Below are 25,057 nucleotides of genomic sequence, written 5' to 3'. Positions count from 1 at the left end.
GGGGAGTTGGTGGAGGGTGCCACCTTGGGAGTGTTTGAGAGTGCACCAGGCAGGACGTGGCAGGCCACACGGTAAACACACAACCTGAGTCACTTGAGAGGTGGAGAGTCTGGGAGGGAGAAACAGAGGGGCCTTCTCTCCATGGGTCACTCTACTCTGGGCAGGGCTGGAGCCAGGAGCTTCGTCCGGGTCTCCCACATGGGCGCAGAGGCCTGAGTACTCGGGCCGTCCTCCACTGCTCTCCCAGGTGCGTGAACCGGGAGCTGGATGAGAAGTGGAGTCGCCAGGTCTCGAACCTGCGCCCCTGTGGGATCCGGGGCCAGAGGCGTTGCATCCTGTGCTTTGTGCTGAGAGGAAGTTCCCCTCTGCCTAGTTCTCGGTGAGCGCCCTGGAGCACAGAGTGTTCGAGGTCCGGGAAGCGGCCGTGAGGGTCGTGCTGGAGCTGTACCAGCGGCACCCGGCCTCTGTGCTGGAGTACCTGCCCGCCGAGGACAGCAGCGCCCGCAGGAGCGTCCTCTACAAGACTCTGTTTGAGGGCTTCGCCAGGGTGGACGGCAGGCCCACGGACTCGGAGCTGCGGGTGAGCGACATCCCCAGAGCCACACCCCGTCTCTGCAGAAGACGCAAACCCTCACCCCCACCTCGCAGCGTGCTGCTTGAGGGGCGGCACAGGTGCACTGAGCTCAGTCAGGCTTCAGGCTCCTTTCTGTCCTTGAGGAGCTGGCACCGGCCGAGAGAGCTGCGGGGTCTCCTGCCAGGGTCAGTGCGCCCGTTGCAGCCTTGTGCCAGCCTCGTGCCAGCATCGGATATTGTGTCCTTTAGGAGAGAGCTGATACCCCCTGACTGTCGCACATCCCAAGGATGCTCCCATGAGCCTTCCTCACGGGAAAATTATCTCCTTATCAGGCACAAAAAAAAGCAGCTACAGAAGCGGCAGAGAAACAGAAGAAAGAGGAAATCAAAGCTTTACAGGAGCAGTTGGCAGCACTGAAGGAAAGCCAGCCACAAGCCAAGGTGGGAGCCGGAGGGGCTCACGGGCAGGGCCAGGTGTGGCCCCTGGGATCGGCAGGTGGGCTCTTCTGGCCTCATTTGGGGAAGTGGAGGCGCTCCCTGGAGGGCTAGTTGGAGCTGAGTGCTGGGCTAGGTGCTGCGTAGCCCTCACGCCCTTCCACAGGCTGCGCTGAGCCAGGCAGTGGGGAGTTGGAGGGGCTAAGGGAGGGGAGGGACCAAGCTGCCCGCCAGGTTTCTGGGGTCCTCTCCAAGGAGGGACAGTCAAGTTTGTGGTTGCCCCAGGGGTTTGGGTGGCTGTTGTCCATGGGCCACCCTGCCCCCAGGCCCCTGGGAGCCAGCTTCTGCAGTGCGGGGACGGTGCGGAGACAGTGTGGGGACGGGGACGGCACGGGGACTGTGTGGGGACTGGGACGGTGCGGGGACAGTGCGGGTATGGCACCGGGACGGTGTGGGAATGGGGTGCTTGAACAGGCAGGCCCCTGGGCGCCGGCTTCCACGACGCAGGGATGGCACTGGGACAGCGCGGGGACGGTGCAGGAACGGGGTGCTTGAACAGACAGGCCCCTGCTGAAGGTCTGCTTCTGCCGTGAGAGGCTCACCTGTTTGCAGCTCCTGGCACTGAACAGAAGGTTCTGTCAGGAGAGAACGGTGAGGGGAAGCAGCTCCAGGCGCACAGCCAGGAAAGCTCTGGGCGTGCAGGGCTGAGGTTGCTGTGCCTGGAGCCTTGTGGGAAGCATGTTTACGCCATCTTTCCAGGAAAGAAATGCGTGAGAATGGCTGAAGGTTTGTGGGAAAGGCCTGTGGGAGCACCAGTCCAGTGAGGAGGACGGAGGGGCGGGCCCACGCGAGCACGCTGGGTCTGCATTGACCCGCCAGGTCACCTACACAGGATGCGGTTCCCAGAGGCGCAGGACCGGGCAACTGAAGGGCCCTGCCGAGGGCTGGAGCTGGTCCTGGCTCAGCCCTGACCGGTGCCTGCTGCCTCCTGCCGGCTGTGCCTGCTGCCTCCTGCCGGCTCTCGCATGGCTGCCCACGCTGCCAGCGCCCCAGCTCTCAGTGCTGTCTGCCGCATGGTTACCTGTGCTACCATGGGGCCCTGCTGGGCCGGGCCGCAGAGCTGAGAGCCGGGGGGTGCAGGCATGGCTCCGCCTCGGTCGTGCGTGGACATCTGAAGCCAAACCCACAACCCGCCCCGGGTCGGCGTCTGTCACTGACTGCTCTGTTTCTGTGTCCTAGGAGGAAGAGGACTCCGCTGCTGCCATGGGGGAGCCACAGCACCAGGGTGCGTAAGTGCCTGGCTGGGGCCACGGGAAGCGGTGCCCGCGGCATGCGGAGAACACCCCCTCTTTAGTGTGCACAGCAGTTCCAAAGTGGGGCGCATGCCACAGTATTTCTACAAAATTTGTTCTTTAAAGATTATTTGAAAAACAGAGTTACAGAGAGTAAAGGGGAGAGAATCATGCAGCTACTAGCTCACGCCCCAAATGGCTGCGTCAGACCAAGACAGGGCATCCTGGGAGCCGAGGCAGGGCATACTGGGAGCCAAGGCAGGGCTGCGTCAGACTAAGGCAGGAGCCTGGAGCTCCCTCTGGGTCTCACGTGGTGCCAGGGGCTGCCTCCAACTGTTTTCTCAGCTAGGAGCTGAGCTGGAGAGGCGGCCAGGCACCGTCCTCACTCAGCCTGTCCCCTTCGTCTCCTCAGATGTTCCAGGCAAGAGGGCAGCCCCACCAGCCACTCCAGCCCCTTTGGAGGATCACTTCCTGGACAAGTAAGTGCTGGGTGCAGGCCTGCCCGGTCCCGCACTCCCAGGGCCCTGTCACCTGCAGGCCTGCCCGGTCCCGTACTCCAGGGGCCCTGTCACCTGCAGGCCTGCCCGGTCCCGCACTCCTAGGGCCCTGTCACCTGCAGGCCTTGCTGGTCCCACACTCCCAGGGCCCTGTCACCTGCAGGCCTGTCCGGTCCCGTACTCCAGGGGCCCTGTCACCTGCAGGCCTGCCCGGTCCCGCACTCCAGGGGCCCTGTCACCTGCAGGTCTTGCTGGTCCCGCACTCCCAGGACCCTGTCACCTGCAGGCCTTGCTGGTCCCACACTCCCAGGGGCCCTGTCACCTGCAGACCTGCCCGGTCCCGCACTCCCAGGACCCTGCACCCGGGAGCTCAGGAGGGTCGCAGGGTTCCATCAGCCAGCCAGCCCTGGGAGGAGCTGTGGGAGCTGGGAGGACACTCTGTGTAAGTCAGGACAGCTGCCCTGCCTTGTCCCTGACAGACCATCTGTGAGAGGCACAAAATGTCATGTTTTACTGTACAGCGGCCGCGACAGACAGCCCAGGAATTGACGGGGGAAGCTTTGCTCTAGGCACTTCCTGTGACTTCAAGCGCCGTGTGCTGGGTGGTGCTGGGTGGTGCTGGCGCAGCCCACAGCCGGGGGCGCTGGCTGGTGCTCGCACCGCTGGGTGACCTCTCCACCCTGGTGCTCCTTAGCTTCTTTCCAAGACACCAGTCAGCAAGCAAGCCACAGGAGAGGCCTTTATTCCAGCGGGGGAGGTGGGGCAGGCACAGAAGAGCAGACAGAAAGGGCAGAGGCCCCTTCGTAGCCTCGAGTGGGTGTGGGCGGTGCCAGGTCAGGGCTTGGCAGCTGCACTGTGAGTGGACAGCAGGGGCAACTGCTTCAGGGCATTGGTGGAGCGTACAGTTTAAACCTGAAGGTCACCAAGCTCGCTTAGGCAAGTGGGCCTTACAGGGGCCAAGACCTAGGGGGTTTACAGTAGCGCTGGATCAGTGGGTTTCAAGGTGGCCGCTGGGTCCAGGATGGTGGCGTCAGTCTTGGGGTTACTGCTACAGCTGACCATGCCCACCCAGCCTCCGAGCCCTGCCTCCCAAAGCAGCAGGCCGAGGTGGTGATGGAGAGGCCCCTGGGCTCACACTGCCATTCCCTTCCAGTCTCTGCATTTTCTGCGGGGAGAGGAGCGAGGCGTTCACAGAGGAAGGCCTGGATCTGCACTACTGGAAACACTGCCTCATGCTGACGCGCTGTGAGCACTGCCGACAGGTCAGGACATGGGGGTGGGAGCACAGGTCGCTGGGGGAGGGGAGGGGAGCACAGGTCGCTGGGGGAGGGGAGGGGAGCACAGCTCGCTGGGGGAGGAGGGGGGAGCACAGCTCGCTGAGGGTGGGGAGGGGAGCACAGCTCGCTGGGGGAGGGGAGGGAGAGCACAGCTCGCTGGGGGAGGGGAGGGGGAGCACAGCTCACTGGGGGTGGGGAGGGGAGCACAGCTCGCTGGGGGGGGAGCACAGCTCGCTGGGGGAGGGGAGGGAGAGCACAGCTCGCTGGGGGAGGGGAGGGGGAGCACAGCTCACTGGGGGTGGGGAGGGGAGCACAGCTCGCTGGGGGGGGAGCACAGCTCGCTGGGGGAGGGGAGGGAGAGCACAGCTCGCTGGGGGAGGGGAGGGGAGGGGAGCACAGCTCGCTGGGTGGCAGTGGAGGAATGGCTCGTCACTGGCTGGAGGAAGCTGCCATCGCCTGCCCAGAACCTGTCTTCCTGTGGCTGTGTGGTAGAAGGAATCCGTGTGCCACCCTGACTGGCACTGCCCGGGTCGGCCCAGACTCTGGTTGAATCATTTGGTGCTGTTATGAACAATGTTGCCACAGGCCGAGCCTGCCAGGGTGCCTGGAGTGTCCCCTCTCCCCAGCCAGGCTGGCGAGCTCGCACCATTTCCCTGCTGATGGTGGGCCGTCTGGAGCAGCACCGCCTGCTGTGAGCCTCCAGCCACCTGGGCATGGCCGTCTGCTCTCCTGCCCCTGTGCTGGCTCTGCACGGGGTCCCCTGCCCGCTGCCCACAGCAGGCCCTCTGCACGGGGTCCCCCACTCTGCCACTGCCCACAGCAGGCCCTCTGCACGGGGTCCCCCGCCCGCTGCCCACAGCAGGCCCTCTGCACGGGGTCCCCCACTCTGCCACTGCCCACAGCAGGCCATCTCCGGTGCTGTCTCCTCCCTCCTGGCCGTTGTCCTCAGGAGTCTGTGGATGAATGGAAGCTTCCAGTGTCTCCATCTTGCCAAATTTTTTATGGCTCCTGCTTTCTGTGTCCTAAGTAATTAGTCTCCAGTCCCAAGTTTTTGCCCCAGGCGTCGGCCTTGCTCCCCTCTCCAACCCTCACCCCCCTGCCACCAGCTAAAAAGAAAGAGCCAGGAAGGAACTGGAACCTCTCTCATTTACCTGGGTACAGGTGCTGCCAGGTGTACAGGTGCCTGGGGCTCGGACAGGCGCGCCAGGGGCAGACTGGACTCGGACAGGTGCACCAGGGGCAGGCTGGGGCTAGGACAGGCGCACCAGGGGCAGACTGGGCTCGGACAGGCGCACCAGGGGCAGGCTGGGCTCGGACAGGCGCACCAGGGGCAGGCTGGGCTCGGACAGGCGCACCAGGGGCAGACTGGGCTCGGACAGGTGCACCAGGGGCAGACTGGGCTGGGGCTCGGACAGGCGCACCAGGGGCAGGCTGGGGCTTGGACAGGCGCGCCAGGGGCAGACTGGGCTCGGACAGGCGCACCAGGGGCAGACTGGGCTCGGACAGGCGCACCAGGGACAGGCTGGGGCTCGGACAGGCGCACCAGGGGCAGACTGGGCTCGGACAGGCGCACCAGGGACAGGCTGGGGCTCGGACAAGCGCACCAGGGACAGACTGGGCTCGGACAGGCGCACCAGGGACAGGCTGGGGCTCGGACAAGCGCACCAGGGGCAGACTGGAGCCAGGTGTGGGGGGGGGGGAGCGGCGGGAGCCCTGGCCCAGTGTGTGGGGCAGGCAATGCAAAGGACAGTCTCTTGCCCACATTCTTGAAAATGGGATTTGAATGGGATTTGAGCCTGGGGCCACACACTGAGCTGAGCTGCTCTACCCTTTTGAGCCCCACAGCTCCAGCCCCTCGGCCCAGAGCAGTGACCTCACGCAGCACTACAGTGACAGTGTGGGGCCGGATTTTGAAATCCCCAGAATCATCCAGTCTGAAGTCGGTGCTGAGGCATGAAGGTGGTTTGTTCAGGTTAGCCTAGGTCTCCCAGCCCCCTCCCCCGGCAGGGCTGGGCAGGGAAGGGGCAGCCTCAGCGAGGCTGCTGCAGGATCCGCAGGGAGGGCAAAAAGAAGGAGAGAGCCGGCGAGCCAGATGGAGCCCCCAGTTCTTACACATTTCAGGTTATTATACAGTCATGATTTAGCAGGCTTCTATTGGTGGGTTTGAAACAAGCAACTTTCAAAAGGTACTAATCAATGAGCTATAGGGCAGTGGATCTTATCAAACACCAGGTACCTCCTTCCTGGGGAGTGGTCTGCCCGCGTGACCTGCCAGGTGTCCTGCTGGGTGTCAAGACTATCAGGCCTGAAGTTCACACAGCCCCAGCCAAGCCATCAAGGCAGACTCACAAAGGCAGAAACACCTGGGCTCTTCAACATCAAGAGAAGGCAGGGTCTTCGGGACACTGTGACATGTATACACAGATCTTACCGCTGCGTCCACGGCCCCGCCATGCCGTCCAGCCCTTTGGTGCCAGGAGCAGGTGCACAGACGGCCCAGGACACAGCCCCCTGAGCGTGCACTGTGCTAACAGGTGGTGGAGATCTCCAGCCTGACTGAGCACCTGTTGACAGAATGCGACAGAAGGGACGGATTTGGCAAGTGTTACCGCTGCTGCGAGGCCATCCTGAAGGAGGAGCTGCCCAGCCACATAAAGACGAAGGAGTGCAACCGTGAGTGCCCTGGGCGGGCCTGGCGGGCAGCGGGCAGCGGGCAGCGGGCAGTGTCCTCCCCGTGCTCCTAACGCTTGTCTCATGGGGATCGTTTCAGCCGCCAAGTCAGAGAAGTTGGCAAACCGGTGCCCTCTGTGTCACGAGAACTTCACGCCTGGAGAAGAGGTGAGGGCCAGGGAGTGACTGGCACGCCGCCGACAGGTGCAGCTCGGCAGGCCCGGCCAGGCAGGCGGACGTGGCTGTGCATCGCAGCGCATCCTCCGTGTCCTGCGTCTCTGGTGCCGAGGGATGTGAGCACGACGCGGGGTGATTTCGCTCTGAGCACAGCGAGGCCTCGGTGGTGTCTTGGCCGGACACTCAGGTGCTTTGGTGACCATGCTGGGCCCGGTCTGTTCTGCCCATTCTGCTTCCTGGGTGACTGCTGCCCCTCCCTCAGCCTCCGTGTGAGCTGTGCCGAGACTGAGGGGCTGGCAGGAAGGCACAGCTCTCCCGCACTGTGCTGCCTGGGCACCAGAGGCCTAGAGGAGGGGCTGGCAGACTGCACAGCTCTCTGCCCAGCTGGTCAGTGATGCACCCATGCCAGGCAGCAGCCGCCAAGCCCTGAGGCCTGCTCCTGGAGACTGTGTGCTCAGCCACTTCCCTGCCGCTCTCAGACCTTGGGGGGCTCACTGCAGCTGTGGGCCGGCCTAGCACGCCTCTGCAGCCTGCTCACCCCTGCAACACTCCCACCCACACCCCGCTCAGCTCCCTGCCTGGAGAGCTTCAGATAGACCACCGAGCAGCCCCCAGGAGCCCCCCATGCCCCAGTCACACAGCTCGGCCAGTCCTGCCTCCCTATGCCCACAGGGCCCTCCTGTAGGGGGCGCAGGGCCCAGCTGCATCCACCTGACAGTGTGCCAGGACCGACGGAGCTGAGCCCTTACCGCAGGGAAACCTTGATCCCCATGTGGGGAATGGCTCTCTGCTTAAACACTCATTTGTTTTTATGTTGCGGGCAGAGTTTCAGAGAGGGAGGGAGGGAAGGATAGAGAGATGGAAGGAGAGAACTTCTGTCTGCTGCTTCACTCCCCGAAACTGAGCTGGCCTGAAGCCAGGAGCCAGGAGCTGCTTCCGGTCTCACGTGGTGCAGGTTCCTAAGGCTATGGGCTGTCCTCCACTGCTTTCCAGGCCGCATCAAGGAGCTGGGTGGGAAGTGGGGCAGGCAGGGCTTGAACCACTGCCCATGTGAGACACAGAACCACAGCTTTACGTGGCAAAGCCACAAGGCATCGCAAGGCCGCGGGGCATCACAAAGAAACGGGGGGCATCGCAAGGCCGCGGGGCATCGCAAAGCCACGGGCAGGCCCCTGATGTGTCTTGGAACGGGGTGCAGCTCCTGTTCTTTCTCTGGTATTTCTCTTCATGACTTGAGGCCAGAAGTCCTCAGATTTTCTGCAGTGTGTGGGGGGACAGGCAGCCGCTGTCGCTCGCACTGTGTGACACACACTTCCTTCCTACACGCTGTGGGACTGACAGGCCGCGATCCCCCGTGCTGTGGGACTGACAGGCCGTGATCCCCCGTGCTGTGAGACTGACAGGCCACGATCTCCCGTGATGTGAGACAGGCCGTGATCCCCCGTGCTGTGGGACTGACAGGCCATGATCCCCCGTGCTGTGAGACTGACAGGCCACGATCCCCCGTGCTGTGGGACTGACAGGCCGCGATCCCCCGTGCTGTGGGACTGACAGGCCGCGATCCCCCGTGCTGTGGGACTGACAGGCCACGATCTCCCGTGATGTGAGACAGGCCGTGATCCCCCGTGCTGTGGGACTGACAGGCCGCGATCCCCCGTGCTGTGGGACTGACAGGCCATGATCCCCCGTGCTGTGAGACTGACAGGCCACGATCCCCCGTGCTGTGGGACTGACAGGCCGCGATCCCCCGTGCTGTGGGACTGACAGGCCGCGATCCCCCGTGCTGTGAGACTGACAGGCCACGATCTCCCGTGATGTGAGACAGGCCGTGATCCCCCGTGCTGTGGGACTGACAGGCCGTGATCCCCGTGCTGTGGGACAGGCAGGCCGTGATCCCCCGTGCTGTGGGACAGGCAGGCCATGATCCCCTGTGCTGTGGGACAGGCAGGCCGCGATCCCCGTGCTGTGGGACTGACAGGCCGTGATCCCCCGTGCTGTGGGACTGACAGGCCACGATCCCCCGTGATATGGGACAGGCAGGCCGCGATCCCCCGTGATATGGGACAGGCAGGCCATGATCCCCCGTGCTGTGGGACTGACAGGCCACGATCCCCGTGCTGTGGGACTGACAGGCCGCGATCCCCGTGCTGTGGGACTGACAGGCCGCGATCCCCCGTGCTGTGGGACTGGCAGGCCGCGATCCCCGTGCTGTGGGACAGGCAGGCCATGATCCCCGTGCTGTGGGACTGACAGGCCGCGATCCCCGTGCTGTGGGACTGACAGGCCGCGATCCCCGTGCTGTGGGACTGACAGGCCGCGATCCCCGTGCTGTGGGACTGGCAGGCCGCGATCCCCGTGCTGTGGGACTGACAGGCCGCGATCCCCATGCTGTGGGACTGACAGGCAGGCCATGATCCCCCATGCTGTGGGACTGACAGGCTGCGATCCCCGTGCTGTGGGACTGACAGGCTGCGATCCTCTGTGCTGCCTGATAGCTGGAGGTGGGATCGCCTTGTATTCTATGTGCGTCCTTTCCACTGGGGCATGTCTCTGTGGGGTGGGGTGCCTGCAGCAACCCCTGTGCACGGGCCAGCCTGGTGCTCTGCCCCACCGGCCCTGCCTGGCCCCAGCAGGACAAGGCTTACCGTCCGTCTCTGGAGCCGGTGCCTGTCCTCCAGTGGAGCTGCTTGGTCAGGTCCTTCCTGTGGTGTCCTGAGCATGTGAATTTCAGGATCGTCCATCAGGGTACGAGCTTCCGCTCTATGCTACAGGAGCAGCCCGCCTCAGCCCGTGACGCAGGCTCTCTCTGCGGCCCCTCTGCGCTCTGTCCCTGCCGCACACGGCTGCTGAGCTGGCCAGGAGAGATAGCAGCAGGCCCACTTCACTGGCCAGGCTGTATGAGGCCACACCCACCAGGCGTCTGAGTGCCCTCCTATTGCCTCATGAGTCTGGGTTTCTAGAACCCGCTGCTGCAGGCACTCCAGCCGGCCTCAGGGCAGCAGTGCCCCAGCCGTAGGGTGGAGACCCCTCGGGGTCATGGCTGTCCCCCACTCTGTTCTTATCCCAGTGGCGTGGGGTCCAGTTTCTGTGCTCTGTTGGCCCTTGGAGCAGCAGTTGGTTGTGCCAATGGGTTTAAGCACGTTCACCCCGTCTGCTTGATTTGTACTCGTCTTAAGGAGGCTTAAACATTAACTTCTGCAATTCCCTGCCGTGCATGCTTGCAGTCAGGAGTGCACCAAGGACCCGGCAGGTGGCTCTTGTGCGCTCTGCCCTGCTTGCCCAAGGTTTGTAGAAGGTGGTGGTGTGGGCGTTTGACTCAGCAGCTTGACCACCTGTGGTGTAGTTATTACAGGCGCATTAGGTCGTCCTGGCTTGCTGCTGTCTGTGCTGTCCCGCTGGCCAGAGCAAAGCATTGTCATCCTCTTCCACAAATGACAACCAAGCAGGGAGCCGAATCAGAGGGAGAAGGGGTGAGCAGTTGTCCCGGCTGCTGATGGGGCTGATGGACCAGGGGAAAGCAGCTTGTTTCAGCAGCTCCCAGCTCCTGGGGGGACTGGGCGGGGCCCGGAGCTAGCTCTAGCTGAACAGAATTGAAGTGACCCTGCTGGGGCAGCCACGGGTGGCAGTAGAAGGGTGTGAAGCACAGCGGCCTCTGGTGGCCAGAGGTGGGGCCAGCAGAGAACTAAGGAGCCTGGAGAGATGGCAGCCAGGTTCCTGAAAGGGAGCCAGCAGCACCAAGTGCCGAAAGGATGGGTGCTCTGTGTGCAGCAGCGGGCACCGAGTGTGCAGCTGGAGGTGGCGGGCGCCGTGTGTGCAGCTGGAGGTGGCGGGCGCCGTGTGTGCAGCTGGAAGGGGGGGCAGTGCCGTGTGCAGCTGGAGGCGGGGGGGCGCCGTGTGTGCAGCTGGAGGCGGGGGAGGGAGGGTGCTGTGTGCAGCTGGAGGCAGCGGGTGCCACGTGAGCACCGTGCTCCTCCCACAGGTGGTACAGGGACATCAACGCCCGGTTCTTCAGTGTCAGAGTCAAGTCTGTGTGGGCAGCGCCCACTTTTAGGGATATGCGCCTGGGAGTGACAGCTGGAACAATGTGAGGTAACCCCGGGGTGTGCAGGTGAGGGAAGGGCCGCCACAGGCCTGGTGCATCGTGCCAGCATTAAGGTCTACACTCTCTTTTAAAGTTTTTTAGGTGTATTTCCTTGTTTGAAGGGCAGTTACAGGGAGATCTCCCGTTTGCTGGTCCTCTCCCCAGACGGTCCCACAGCTGCGGCTGGAGCAGGCGGCAAGCAGTGCCAGGAACTCCATCCGGGTCTCCACAGTCCTTCAGCCTGGCTGCTGCTTCTCCAGACCCTTTAGCAGCCGGGGGGAGGTGGTGGCTTATCCCACAGAGCCACCAAGCAGCTGTGCACCCTAACCTGTGCCTCTCCGGGGTGCCAGGGTGCAGCTCAGAGATGCTATCAGCGTGGCGGTCAAGACGCAGGCTGGCCAGGGGTCGTTCACGTGCTCCCTGAGTGTCTGATGGCCCACCAGCCTAAAGGGCACCCGCAGGACACTGGGCCGCTCCCGCTTCAGTACAGACTGGTGGCCCGGCTCCCAGGCCCTCCCCAGGGGCCACCTGGCACTCCTGCCCTCTCTTCCGTTTCAGGCCTGGAAAGCTCACCTCATGGGCCCTGCTGGCTGCACAATGAACCTGCGGAAGACACACGTGCTGCACAAGGCCCCAGGCCTGCCGCCAGGTGAGGCTCTCGCCGGCCCACGGGGCTCTGCGTCCCTACCTCCTCGCGTCCCCTGCCCCTTAGGGAGCAGCCAGACCTGCAGGGCCGTCCCAGGATGCACTGCAGCTCTGAGCGTCAAGGCAAGCGACATCTATGGCTGCCGAGGCCCTGCTGTGCCCTGATTTACAACCATCCTCTCAGGAGGCCTGGCAAGGAGACCCAGCGTCTCCTCGGCTGTCGCCCCCATTCAGAGCACCACATGGGTGTCGGGGGACACACAGGCAGCCTCAGGCTGAGCTGTGCGCTGTGCTGAGGGCTGCCCGTGGGGACCAGGCCTTCACCCGGCCCTGCCCTGTGTCTGGCTGCTCTGGTCATTCCCCTGTGGGTCCTGGGGCTTGCGGTGGTCCAGGCATGAGAGCCTCCCCCGATCCAGACCCTGTGTCTTCCGCAGGTAAAGGCTCCACTGTGACCAAGGCCGGTGCCTCGGGACTGCGGGGCGGGAGCAAGATCCCCACCCCGAGGGGAGGCCTGAGCAAGGGCTCACACAGGAAGCACGCCAAGCGGTGACCCGGGCCGCTCTGTCCCTTTGTCCCCGGAGGGGCTGAGCGCCTCCTGAGGCTTAACCTTTTCTCCTGAAACCATCCTGTCCTGGCATCCTGGACTCTGTGCCCTCCAGCCCTGGCTGCAGCTTCAGCGACACGTGCAGATCCGACAAGCTGGCAGGGAGGGTCTCGCCACACTGCACCTGAGCCTCAGGCGCTCGCTGCCCCCGCTGGCCAGGAGCGACCACTCGGGCTGCTCAGCAGTGTCCTCTCTAATGGTCACTTGGTGTGACGTCATGAAAAAGCCACAGCCAGCCTCTTGTGGGCAGGGGACTTTGGGCAGGGTCTGACATGGCCATGGCTGCAGGCCAGAGAGCGCCCATCTGCCAGGGCACCTGTCACAGGGGAGCTGGCCTCAGCGCCATAGAACCTGTGTGTCCCCCTGACCATGAATAAAGCTACAAGGAAACCTCCACACAGCAGCAGTTACTGATAGCTGGCCTGGCTGGGCCCATGGTCCACCCCCAGGGGGTACAGTGGATGCCTCTGCTCAGGGGTCCCCAGATCCTCTGCACTTGTGAATTCCCAAAAAGGGGGCCTCACGGGCTCTGCACCTCCAGTGCTGGTTGCCAGCCAGGGAGCCCCACGCTCTGGCCACCCTGCACCGTGGTGGTTGCCGCGCTGCTCCCAAGAAGGGTCGCCCTGCTCAGGTCCCCGCTGCACTGGCAGCCGAGCGTTTCCCCCTCAGCAGTTCAGAAAACAGAACCTCAGCAAGCCTCGCAGGTCCCGCCCACGGGGAGGCTGCGCTTCCTCGCCGGAGCTTAGTTGGATGCTTGGTCCCCCTGGAAGGGCTGGGCCTGTGTGGCCTATGCAGGGACACTGGCTGGTGCCCGTGGTTGGCAAGGCTCACACCTCCCCAGCCTCCCACGAGCAGGCCTGCAAAGTGCCAGCTGGAGTTGGGCCGGGTTGGCGGTGTTGGTGTCCTCTCACCGCCAAGCCCATGGAATGCAGAACCAACACCGTGTGCCCCTGGACAGCTGGCTGAGCTGGCTTCTGGGCCACCACCATCCAGCTCGGTCATCTGACATCTGGCACGGCCGGCTCAGAATGCTGCCAGCTACTAGAGAAAAGCATTCACCACACGCTGGCCGAGCAGCGTGAAGGCGTGCGGGGAGCAGCAGCGTACTGGCTTGCTCTCTAAGAATGGCCTCTCAGAAGCGCAGGGAGTAGCCCAGGACGCCCGCTCTGCTCACGCCCGCTCTGCCACAGCTTCAGGACAGAGACCCAGGACGGCCTGTGTGTGGCAGCGAAGACGCTTGGCCCCAGGCGCCCAGCGTGGCAGGGTCAGGGGCGAAGGGGGAGGAGCGGCCCTAGGCCGTCACAGATGAACAACTGGATTCCATTCATGAATATGTTGTGGGCATTTAATATGTGTTACTTTCATATTTGGGGATATGATTACACTAATTTAAAAGAATTGTATATATAAATTTGGCATTAGTAAAAAATGTCAAAACTTTTCATGAAAATCTGCAACTTTCTAATGTTTCAGCACCCTTTTCTATTTGTATTCACTTCAGGTACGACAATTATAAAATAGTAATATATTTTTGTTGTTTTATGGCAAAAGGATTAAGTCACCCTGCACTTATTAATATAATAAAAGGCTCATTCAGCATTTGGCCATTTTTATTTGATACTTGACAGTTTCCAGATGAATGAGTGTGGGCGGCTTCCCTGGGGCCAGGTCGCTGGCGGCTGGTTCCAGCTGAGGAGGGGAGCCGAAGCTTGCCCAGCTGCACCCTGGGCAGTGGTCGGGGTGTGCAGGGCTCTGCGTCTGGGGGCTCCGGGCTCTGAAAGAGCGGGGCCATTTGGACCCACTGCCGAAGCGCTCCTGCTGGTCGTGAGTACAAGTGCTGCACTCCCGCTGTAGATTTGTAGCTGTGTTTAAGCTTGTATCAGCCTTGGCTTCAGAACTTGCTATCTTGGAATTGTGTGGTTTTCTTCACACAGATACAGAGTAACAGCAACACATGGTTTAAACTAAAAGTGGCTTTAAACTGTAACTTTGGTGGTGTGTGTGTGTATGTGAGTGAGAGAAGAGGAAGGCGGGGTGGGAGAGCGAGCAAGACAAATGTTATGTCTGAGCTGGTATGTTCTGAAAGTGACACTGACCCCCAAGAAAGGCCTTGATGCCAGCGGAGGAGGCGGCGTGGGGCCAGCGCGTGGGGGCCAAGGTGTGCAGCTGCTTCCGGGATGTCCCCTCAGACTTCCTGCCTCACTTTAGTAGTAGCAGTAGTATTTGAAATGCAGAATTATGGAGAGATGTTCCATTCCCCAAGTGACCACTGCGGCCAGGAGCCGTAACTCCATCCGGGTCTCCCACATGGCTGCAGGGCCCAGCACTTGGCCCGTCCTCCGCTGCCTCCCCAGGTGCGTCAGCAAGGAGCTGGATGGGAAGCAGAGCAGCCGGAACGCAAATCCAGTGTCCCTATGGGATGTTGACTTGCTCTGCGGCAACAGCAGCTCCTCCAGAGGGAAAAGCTGCATGCCCGCTGCGGTGAGCCGCCTCTGCCTTCCACAGGACCCCATGGCACGAGGCAGCACCGTGGGCTTTCCTGCCGTGCAAGTCTGCTGTGTGGGTTCCTGGCGAGGAGCTGCGACCAGAAAGGAATGGGGCCCAGTGCTGTCTCGGGCAACTGACCAAGTTTATTTCACACTAGTAAAACCGTAGTTCAGACACAACTCAGAATTAACCCTATCAAGGAGGCCGACAAGGCGAGCTGGTCAGAGCATTGCTGAGCAGGGACTAGATCAGCAGTTCTGTCTGTCCTTGGCTAACTAGCACACAGATGTTCGCCTGCCATCCAAGGACTCCCTGGTAAGAGCACGCTCTGGCTGAGAGGCCCTCCGCCTCCTTCCTGGACCCTGTCCCCAGCTGGATCCCACGGGCCCTGCCATCCCAGCAGTCCTGCTGGATGCATGCCAACACCGCCGGGTACCAGCTGGACACACGAGACAGCTGCCGGTCCAGTGTGAGCCCCTTGTCAGGTCAGCAGTGACAGCCCGGTACATTACTTAGATTTTCAGAATTCTTTCTTCCTTATTTTATCATTATTATGATACAGTTCCGTAGGTTCTGGGATTCCCCTGGCCCTCCCCACATCTCCTCTCGCACACACTGATTTCCCCTTCGTTATTGCAGCAGTTCACAAAGACTCAACAGGAAGCAAACTAGAAATGTACAGCAACATGAAGTTAAATAACGTGCTATGATGACTGTGTCGCTGAAGAACTGAAAATCTAGAACCTTCTAGAAGAAAATGATGCAACCGTAGGACCTATGAGTCAGGGAAGAATTTAATATGAGAAAACTTTTTTGAAGAAATGAAAATAAAAGCAAAAACATCAAAATCCCTGAGATTTCCACTGATCTTTGTTGGTGAGATGTGTCATTTACATTCAGAGTTCACATGAATAGGTGGTAACTCGGTCCTGTCATTTTAGGAATGGGTTTTTCATTGTTTGATTTAGTCTTCTGTTAATTTTTTTTTTACTCACATGATCTTTTGCGTTTGGTTTTGCTGGGTGCTATTCCTCTTCTCCGTCAAGAGAACATCTGTAAGTATCCTTTGTAAGGCAGGTCTGGAAGAGGCATATTCTTTGAGCTTTTCTTTACTGTGGAAGGATTTCATTTCATTTTCAAAGGCAAAGGAAAGCTTTGCTGGGTGCATTATCCTGGGCCAACAATTTTTCCCTTTTAGCACCTGGAATGTCACTCCATTCCCTCCTGGCCTGTAGAGTTTCCTGTGAGGGGGTCAGCTGTGAGTCTGATTGGCATTCCTCTATAGGTCAATTGACATTTTTCACGTGCACATTTAAGGATCTTTTCTTAATGTTCGATTGAAGAGAGCTCGATTATCATGTGTCATGGGTGTTTTGGCCAACCCTGTTGGGGGGTCTGTGCCCCTCCTGGATTCTGTTTCCCAATTCTTTCTCCATTTGGGGAAGTTTTCATTTATTATTTCATTAAACGCATTTTTAAACCCAGCTTCTCTTTCTCCACCTTCTGGAACTCCCACAACTCTTGAATTTGGCCTTTTAATAGTCTCTTAATTCTTTGGTACTTTTTTGCTTGGCCCAGCTCCACTTCTAGCTTTTTGATTGTTTCACCATTGTGGCAAGAAATATCTTCCAGTTCTGAGATTCTTTCTCCTCCTGCTTCATTCTATTCCACGGAATTCTCACTTTGCTCTGTCGCTTCCTGCATTTGCAATAATTTGGCTTGTTTTTGTTTCAGTGTTGCTATTTCTTGTGACATATGGCTTAAATTGCTTGAACTCCTGCATGTGCTTCTCATTGTTGAAAAGAAGCGTTATAAGTTTTCTGAATTCTGTACCCCCCATGTTCCCAATGTGTTCCTCAGTTAACTCCGAGGTTGGCAAAGGCTTGTGCTCCTGGAGCCTTCAGTACTATTCATTGTGCCTCTGTCTCTTCTGCTCTTGGTCATTGTCCTTCTGGTTAGCAGGCTCTTCTCCTTGGGGCAGACTTCTAAGCTGCATCACCCATAGATCTACAGTTCGATTTTCCTTATTGCAGTTGGTATCAGGCTCTCTGCAGTCACTTGTGCCGCTCCCTCCAGAGAGTTCCAGGCCTGGGCGTTTTCAGAATTCTCAAACAGCAAAGTAACTAAGGACCAAGGCTCTGGATCTCTGCTCCTTCCCAGAACAGTGCAGTGCAACCGACAGGTGGCTTTCCAGGGGTGCTGGCAGTGAGTACCCCTGCCACTGCAAGTGTGCCCCATGCAACGGGGTGCAGCCTGGAGAACTGGGGCCAGGGGTGTGGGAATGGCTGCCCACCAGGGACTCTGTCCTGTGCCATCTGCCCCCTCCATAAACTTCAGCTGGACTACGCGGGGTTCTCTTGTCAATTTCTACATTGCCAGTGAGCCACAGCCCTGGCGTGCAGGGGCTGCTTTGAGGGTCCATGCGGACTCCGGGCGTTGGCACAGCCCTTGCCAGGCAGCAGGGAGCTGCAGCCCGGTGCAGGCAACTCCCGGGCCTGCAGGTGCGCCGCTGACCGCCGGGCCCAGCGAGGGGCGCCACTGCGGGTGGCCACTGCGCTCCCACAGCGCCTGCCGGGCAGCCGCGCAGCACGGGGGCGGCCACCCCGGCCATCCGCGCGCCCCGCGTGTGCGCGACCCCAGCGCCTCGGCGTGCGGCCTCGCGGCCGGTCCCTGCGCAGGGCCCGCGGGCAGCCACGTCCTCCGACTCCGCCCCCAGCCGGCCCTTCTGCGCAGGCCCCGGAAGCGCGCGGTGGACGGCGGCGGCGCGATGGCGGCGGCCGTGCCCGAGGCCTGGCCCGAGCTGGAGCTGGCCGAGCGGGAGCGGCGGCGGGAGCTGCTGCTGAGCGGGCCGGCGCTGGAGGAGCGCGTGCGGGCGGCGGGCGGCCGGCTGCCCCCGCGGCTCTTCACGCTGCCGCTGCTGCACTACCTGGAGGTGAGCGGCTGCGCGAGCCTGCGCGCGCCGGGCCCGGGCCTGGCGCAGGGGCTGCCGCGCCTGCACAGCCTCGTGCTGCGGGGCAACGCGCTGGGCCCCGGCCTGAGCCCCGAGCTGGGCCCGCTGCCCGCGCTGCGCGTGCTCGACCTGTCCGGCAACGCGCTCGAGGAGCTGCCGCCGGGCCAGGGCCTGGGCCCCGCCGAGCCGCCGGGCCTCCCGCAGCTGCAGAGCCTCAACCTCAGCGGCAACCGGCTCCGCGAGCTGCCCGCCGACCTGGCGCGCTGCGCGCCGCGCCTGCAGAGCCTCAACCTCACCGGCAACCGCCTGGACCGCCTGCCCGCCGCGCTCTTCCTGCCCGGCGCGCTGCCCCTGCTCAGCGAGCTGGCCGCCGCCGACAACCGCCTGCAGGAGCTCAGCCCCGACGTGGCGCACCTGGCCTCGCTCAAGGTCAGCGACCCGCCCTGCAGACGTGCCCGCGGGCGGCCGGGCCCCGGGAGGGAGGGACGCCCCGGGAACCTGACCCACTCATTCGTGTTGCCAGTTTCCTGTTTGTGAGAGGGGAGCCCTGAGCGCACGAGCGGGGGTGTTGCCCGAGGCTGGAGCCTGGCGCCTCAGGGTGGCTAGCTCAGGCTCTCCAGGAGGGGCTGCCTGGCCACAGCCGTCCAGGGTCGGCCAGGGTCGGGTGGGTGTCTTCCCTGCCTCCCTCCTCCTGTTACCATGTCAGCACCTGGCCGCCCTGCCCGTCCTGGATCCCAGTGCGTGTCAGGGAGGGAGTGTGTGTGTGTGTACCGTGGCGCAGGCCAGCCCATCCAGGAGCCCTCCTGCTTGTGGGCACTGATGCCCAAGACCTTGGTCCTGGGGGCTTGGGGTTTTCCAGAAGCTTCGTGCACCAGGCGTGTGTCTTGTGTGGAGTGGTAGACGTTGGCCGGCCGCACCCACCCAGGGACACCGCCTCTTGGGCCGAGGCTCCTCGGTGCTGGGCCAGGCCAGCCCGGCTGCATGGCTAGGCCTGTGCCTGTGTGCTGGCTGGGGGGTCAGGTCAGCACCCCGGGGGCTCCAGGCCCCAGCGGCGGTGTCTCAGTGGCTGCACAGGGAGGGCCGGCAAGAGGATCCGTCCCCGGCTTTCTCAGCGGCTGCCAGAGGCCGCTGTGGCCATGTTGCCTCGGCCACCAGGGACCCTGCTGGTCGGCGAGTGAAGACGGACCTTGCACGTACATCTCCAGCGAGTCAGCTAGGGGCCCGCCGCTCACACCCACCCTTGAGTTAGGCCTTCCTGCTGGCGTGTGCCGTGCAGCAGTGGCCCTCACGGGGTGCACCTGTTTGAGGGTGGGGGGCTAGCCTGCCAGGTGCCCGGTGTCGGACGCCTGTGCGCAGCGAGGCCCCTGTTTATGCTGACGACTCCCCAGCCTGTGGCACTGGCCCCAGGCCGTAGAAGCCGGTGCTGCCAGCTCTGCCAGCTGTCTGCCCTTTCCTGGGGGATGGTGGTCCCTGGGGGAAGTTCCCCCCAGCCAGTACCACCTGCGTCCTCGGGGGAACCTGAGGCTGTTCTGGAAAACCCCCGACAGTGTCTGTGGGGAACGTTGGGGTTTGACCCCATGGAGCTCGACACCCAAAGACCCTTTAGGCAGCAAAGCTTTGTGTGTGTGTGTTCTCATGGCGGTAGGCTGGCCTGCACACATGAGCAGATGTATCATAGCCTGATCCCTGTGGGTGTGAGGCCAGGATGCAGCCCAACCCTGACATACCAGCCTTGCCCTGCCAGGAGGCTCACAGGCTGGTACAGGCTGCAGGCTGGCCCAGGCTAGTCCTGGCACTAATGCCCAGCAGGAGGAGCCTGTGGGCTCTAGAACCCACAGTGCTGGTTGCCCAGTGGAGGCTGCCCAGGGGTGGGTCCAGGGGAGGGCAGCAGGGCTCCGCCCCCTGTGGGAGGCACTGCCAGCCAGTCCCGCCCAGCCCCTGGAGCCAGCTGCAAGCTGCCCAGGGGAGGGCAGCAGGGCTCCGCCCCCTGTGGGAGGCACTGCCAGCCAGTCCCGCCCAGCCCCTGGAGCCAGCTGGGTGGGAGAAGGCCTGGGGTTGCCCAGGCTCCCTGCCAGCCCGTGCCTCCAAGACATGCACCTGTTGGTCGTAACATGGTGTTCTTGGCAGCCTCCTGCTCCACGGTCAGCAATCTCCGAACCCCTTGGCCCCACCTGAGAGCCGCAGAGCTTGAGCCAAGGGATTCCAGAAGATTCCCCCCTCCTCCCCAGCTTGAGGCTTGAGCAGCTCCCTTGCCCGTGCCCACGAAGAATCTTCTGAGTGAGGGGCAGGTCCTGCCGGCTGAGCAGGGAGCAGGCCAAAGCAAGAAGTGTTTGTCCCGGTGCCCAGCGCTGGCCTGGCCGCATTCCCAGTCGCGGCTTCCTTCTGCTGCCCGCCCTGGGCGGCAGCGTGATGTGAGTTGGGTGGCAGATGCGAGTTGGGGGTGAGGCAGTGGGCACCCTCTGCCTTCCTCTGCCTCGTGGCAGAGGGCAGGTGAGCCTGCTGGGGAGTGTGGTCTCAGAGCGCCTGCTCAGGGCAACGCTCCCCAGCTGCCTCCGCTGAGCTAACCACTGGGCTCACCTTTGGCTGTGGTCAGCCAGGAACGAGGTGTCTGAGTCAGGACAAGTCAGAGAGACGACCACCGTCCCCACACTCTCCCCACCTTCCTAGGGGCACCGCTGGGCCGACAGTGTCCTTGCTGGGCCAAGATGAGGGTGCGTGTTCCCCGAGGGTGTCACAGGCGACACAGGGGCGGCAGTGGTGCGGCAGGACCCCGGGGTGCCCACTGAGTGACACCCCGGCCTCTCTCCCCAGACGCTGGACCTCGCCAACAACCAGCTCAGCGAGATCCCGGCCGAACTGGCCGACTGCCCCAAGCTCAAGGAGGTGAACCTGCGTGGGAACAGGCTGCGTGACAAGCGCCTGGAGAAGATGGTGGGCAGCTGCCAGACCAGGTCCGTCCTGGAGTACCTGCGCGCCGGCGGCCGCGGCAAGTGCCGGGCCAAGGCGGACGGCGAGAAGGACGAGGGCCGCAGGAAGCGGCGGGCGCCCAGGCCGAGGCCCGAGAGCGGCGAGGCGGAGGCGGAGGAGGCGGGCCGGCTGCTGCTGCGGGTGCTGCGCCTGTCGGAGAGCCCCGCGCCCCTGCTGGTCCGAGTGAGCCCCGAGGTCCGGGACGTGCGGCCCTACTTCGTGGGGGCCATCGTGCGAGGCGTGGAGCTGCGGCCCGGAAACGCGCTCAAGCGCTTTCTCACCTCCCAGGTGGGAACTCGGACCCCGGTGCGGGCCGCCCCGCACGCGGCCCTCTTCTCTGCGGGCAACCGGTTCTGGGACTTGGCAGGCTGGTTTGGCAGTCAGCTGCAGGCTACCGAAGGCGGCTGGCTGTGCCAACGTGTTCTCATGTGAGCTGTTTAGGTTTCAGTTAGACTGGGCCATCTGCCAGCCTGCTGCCTGCGGGAGAGGCCCCGGGCACATCCTGCAGGGCCACCAGCCTGTGTGCGGCCTCGCCCGGCCGTGGGCTCAGCCTCTTGGTTCCCCGGGTCTGAGTGCAGTGTTCTAGAATCAGGAGGAAGCCGCACCCACACACAGTGTCGCCTGGCGTCACCCACCTGGTGGGGTCAAGTACAGATAGTACAGTTGTGGGTGACCACCAGCTGTCGGCCGCTTCTGTCCATGTGGGGGTCCCCAGAGGGCACGGGTGGTGGGAGGAAGGGAGCGGGGGCCAGCACTCTCCTGGGGCTGGGCAGCGAGGCTGTCGGAGCTGGACTGGGCCGACCGGGCCGGTTACTCTGCTCTCCCGTCTTAGACCAAACTCCACGAGGATGTCTGTGAGAAGAGAACAGCGGCCACCATAGCGACCCATGACCTGCATGCCGTCCGGGGGCCCCTGCTGTACGGGGCACGGCCGCCACAGGACCTCAAGGTGCCACCCGCTTTGCCCACATCCCAGGACTCCCCAGCGTCTCCCAGGGCTGCCAGCCGCCTCAGGCCCGCTGGCTGTGGGAAGGGCGGCACAGCCCGCTGGGTGCTCAGCCGAGGCCGTATGCTGCGCCCTGAGCGTGGGTTCCTGCTACCTGACTTGGCGCCATGCCTGGCAGGGGCTGCCTGTAGCATCGGGGGCCAGCGGGGCCGAACCCACACCTGCTGGGCAGGCCCCAGAGCCCAAGCCCACCGGCCTGGCTGCCCTACCCCCAGGAAGACTGCCACCCCGCAGAGGCGTTGGAGGGGTGGGGGGTGAGCACCTCTCTCAGAGCCTATCGCCCTGCAGGCCAGGGTCAGCCCACGGAGCCTGGGACCGTGGCATGAGCCCACACACTTCCCTCGCAGATTGTCCCCTTGGGGCGCAAAGAGGCCAAAGCTAAGGAGCTGGTGCGGCAGCTGCAGCTGGAGGCTGAGGAGCAGCGCAAACAGCGCAAGCGGCACAACGTGTCCGGCCTGCACAGGTGCCCCGCAGACCCGGGGGAGGGGAGGAGAGAGGGCCTGCACAGGTGCCCCGCAGACCCGGGGGAGGGAGGGAGGGCCCCGACAGGTGCCCTGGCAGGCCTGGCACAGGGAGGGAGGGGCGCTTCCCTGTTCCCTCCAGGGGAGATGCTGTGGAGGTCCCCACTCCGAGGGAGCCGCACGTCCTCTTCAGGGGGAGCTGGCCGCCCTGGCTTGTTGCAGAGGTCATTGCGGCCTCTGCATGCGAGGGGCTGTCGCAGCCATTGGCAGCCAAGCGTGGCGCCTGATCGAGACCCCACGTTGCTGGGCTCCGTCAGCCAGCCTGGAACCTGCCGTCCCTGGTGCAGACCCCCTCCCAGAGCCGTGCTGAGCCTGTGCCCGCAGCCCCACACGTGTCTTACGGGGTCCGGCCCCCAGGCTGCTCTGACGCGCGGTTCCCCACACAGGTACCTTCACTTGCTGGACGGGAAGGAGAGCTACCCCTGCCTGGTGGACGCCGACGGAGACGTGATCTCCTTCCCCCCCATAACCAACAGCGAAAAGACCAAGGTAGGCGGTGCTGCCGGCCGCGAGTCCGGCCCTCATGCCACCGGGCCCCCGGGAAGCTGAGCACGCGTCTGTGCCAGGGAGGTCCATGCACCCTGGCTGGTGGGAGATACGTGTGCCAGGCAGCGCGCCGTGGCCGCCGCCCACCTGGGGTAACTCAGCTGCTCTCTGAGCCCTCCACATCTCCGTTCCAAGATTAAGAAGACGACGTCCAGCCTGTTCCTGGAGGTCACCAGCGCCATCAGCCTGCAGGTGTGCAAGGATGTCATGGACGCCCTGGTCCTGGTGAGTGAGGCCTCCCGCCGGCGTCGCACACGGCTCCCCGCCACCTCCTCGCCAGCCTGAAAACTTGCTTTGCCTTTGCAGAAAATGGCAGAACTGCACAAGGACACCTTGGAGAACAAGGAGGAAGCGTCCTTGTCAGACACAGAGGCCGACGGGGGCCCTGGGCAGCTTGGCAGTGCGGGGCAGGATGGCCAGGCCCAGCTGGTGGTAGAGCAGGTGCGGGTGGTAGACCTGGAGGGCAGCCTGAAGGTGGTGTACCCATCAGCCACTGACCTGGCCACCGCCCCGGCCCACATCACCGTTGTCCGCTGAGGCGCCAGGCGCAGCTGGCTATCCCATGCCGTTCATCTCCACATGCTGACATTAAATTATTTGTTGTTTTTTAATTTGCATTCCCCAGCTGTCTGTTCTGTGTCACCACGCTGGCTTTTCCGTCCCCAGGGCCAGGTGTTGTGGGTCGTGCCGCCCAGTGGGGTGTGACGGCCTCCAGGGGAACTCTGTCGGCAGCATGCCTGGCTCCCCAGGACAGCCGGGTTTGAAAGGCCGAGATCCTCCGCGCTGGTTCACTTCCCCACGCGGCCAGCTGCAAGCCAGCAGCTTCTCCCAGGCCTCCTTGTGCGCGGGGGGCCAAGGGTGCAGCTTACCTGCTTCTCAGCCACAAGCAGGGAGCCTGACCGGAAGTGGAGCGTGTGGGGGGTTAGCCCGCCAAGCCACCGTGCCAGCCCCTATATTCTGTTCTCAGCACCACTTTCTAAACGTGACCTTAGGGTTGGTTAGGGGTGCAGAGCCATATGGCACTTCCCAGGCAGGCAACCCACAGGCAGCGGTGGCGCCAGGCGGCTATGCTGTCTGCCACGAGCTGCAGGCCACGAGCCCTCTGCCCATCATCACTGATGCCCTGGGCACTAACCTGCAGCCCCACGGTGGACCAGGCAGCCCCCTGTCATGGACATCAGCCGCTCAGCCAGCCACACAGACCAGTTCTGGATGTCCCAGGTCACGGCCCGTCTGTGGGCCTGTGCACCAAGAACACGCACGCCCCCCAGACCCAGTATGTTCAGCCCAGGAGACCTGGCCAACTGAGCGGGCGGCCCTCACTGCCCCACTGCCTTATGACCTTATAGCCTTCATGACTCAGGGCCCAGGCAGCAGGTGGTTTGGGGGGTGCCCAAGGGCCCCATGAACCCGAGTCCTGTCTTCAGATAGAGGCCCAGGGCCCACTGCTATTGTCAAGAACCAAATAGGATACCTTCCTGAGCTCTGAGACACGCAGCTACGCCAGGCTGCAAGACGCCATGTGCTTGTCATGGGGCCAGGCCAGCTATGGAGCCAACCCCAGTGCCAGCCTCTGCACGCTGCTGAGGGGAAGACGCAAGGCCTGGGCCAGGAGGGCCGGCCTCACCAAGCTCCCTTCCCGGCTTAGGCCGCCAGACAGACACCCCTTCTCCCTCTGCCCTGCCAAGCCAGCCCCAGGGCCCAGGCGCAGAGCCCAGCTCCCTGCAGGCCAAAGCCTCACAGCCTCCTGCAATGGCAGTGCTCAAGCAAGGGACTCTGGTCAGCTGCCTGCCCCACCAAGCGCACAGCCAGACCGGGCCAAGGTCCAGATGGTAACTGGTGACCACAGCAACCCGAGGCCAGCCCAGGGCTGGGGGGTGAGCAGAGCTCTGCAGGCTGACAGCCTGGGGACCAACACTGCCCCTCTGAGACACCAGCAGGAATACTGTCAGGAGAAGGCACGGCAGCAGCCCCAGGACAGAACAGGTCCAGCCCGTGTGGCCCTCAGGAGGGGCTGCCCTTGGGAGGGGCTGCCAGGGAAGACCAGGCCCCACGTCACACCTGGCCGGGCAGCTACTGCTCCCTCAGCAAGTGGTTAATGATTCCTCCGTGAGCAGGAATGGCCCAGCTGCCTCCTTGCTGGGGTCCCCCTGGCGGGGCCCAGTCCTGCTGCGCCATCCCAACCTTTGCCAGGCCCTCTCCGGGCAGCCCAGAAAGCCCAGCCCACCCAAAGAAGGGTGGGGGTTGGGGGTACTGGAAGGAGGCCGAGGTCGTGCCCCTGCCATTCCCGCCTAGGTAACATCTCCGGGGTTTTCGGTCCCTGGGGTGC

The 25,057-nt window shown here is 63.0% G+C and overlaps 2 protein-coding genes across 2 annotated transcripts in view; both read left to right on the top strand.

Annotated features, from left to right (window-relative positions):
• Nucleotides 1–13,348, top strand: part of CEP104 (centrosomal protein 104) — a 32,864-nt gene extending 19,516 nt beyond the window's left edge. Inside the window, exons 13-21 of the mRNA XM_040987803.1 lie at nt 374–580; nt 907–1,014; nt 2,248–2,293; nt 2,713–2,779; nt 3,951–4,059; nt 6,609–6,747; nt 6,845–6,912; nt 11,561–11,651; nt 12,082–13,348. Of these exons, the coding sequence (XP_040843737.1) occupies nt 374–580; nt 907–1,014; nt 2,248–2,293; nt 2,713–2,779; nt 3,951–4,059; nt 6,609–6,747; nt 6,845–6,912; nt 11,561–11,651; nt 12,082–12,197 (951 nt within the window). The 3' untranslated portion in view covers nt 12,198–13,348. The remainder of the gene's footprint in view (nt 1–373; nt 581–906; nt 1,015–2,247; nt 2,294–2,712; nt 2,780–3,950; nt 4,060–6,608; nt 6,748–6,844; nt 6,913–11,560; nt 11,652–12,081) is intronic.
• A 1,802-nt stretch (nt 13,349–15,150) lies between these two features.
• LRRC47 (leucine rich repeat containing 47) lies at nt 15,151–23,339 on the top strand. The gene is made up of 8 exons (XM_040987591.1): nt 15,151–15,223; nt 17,240–18,117; nt 20,500–20,943; nt 21,488–21,604; nt 22,009–22,124; nt 22,569–22,671; nt 22,864–22,953; nt 23,035–23,339. Exons 1-8 carry the CDS (start codon nt 15,151–15,153, stop codon nt 23,263–23,265), a joined length of 2,052 nt encoding a protein of 683 aa, XP_040843525.1. The 3' UTR covers nt 23,266–23,339.
• Nucleotides 23,340–25,057: the final 1,718 nt, after the last annotated feature.

This window comes from Ochotona curzoniae, unplaced genomic scaffold (genome assembly GCF_017591425.1).
Source record: "Ochotona curzoniae isolate NIBS_2020 unplaced genomic scaffold, NIBS_Ocur_1.0 contig_4792, whole genome shotgun sequence".
NCBI lineage: Eukaryota > Metazoa > Chordata > Mammalia > Lagomorpha > Ochotonidae > Ochotona > Ochotona curzoniae.
Note: the sequence above shows the minus strand (reverse complement) of the source record. Positions and strands in the feature narration are given on the sequence as shown.

What these genes read in the sequence shown, in the direction of transcription:
- LRRC47 (XM_040987591.1), top strand. Translation starts at nt 15,151, where the DNA reads ATGCATGCCAACACCGCCGGGTACCAGCTGGACACACGAGACAGCTGC. An exon ending in CAGTGTGAGCCCCTTGTCAG is followed by an intron (nt 15,224 to 17,239) that starts GTCAGCAGTGAC and finishes CCGGGCCTGCAG; the next exon opens with GTGCGCCGCTGACCGCCGGG. An exon ending in TCATGGACGCCCTGGTCCTG is followed by an intron (nt 22,954 to 23,034) that starts GTGAGTGAGGCC and finishes TTGCCTTTGCAG; the next exon opens with AAAATGGCAGAACTGCACAA.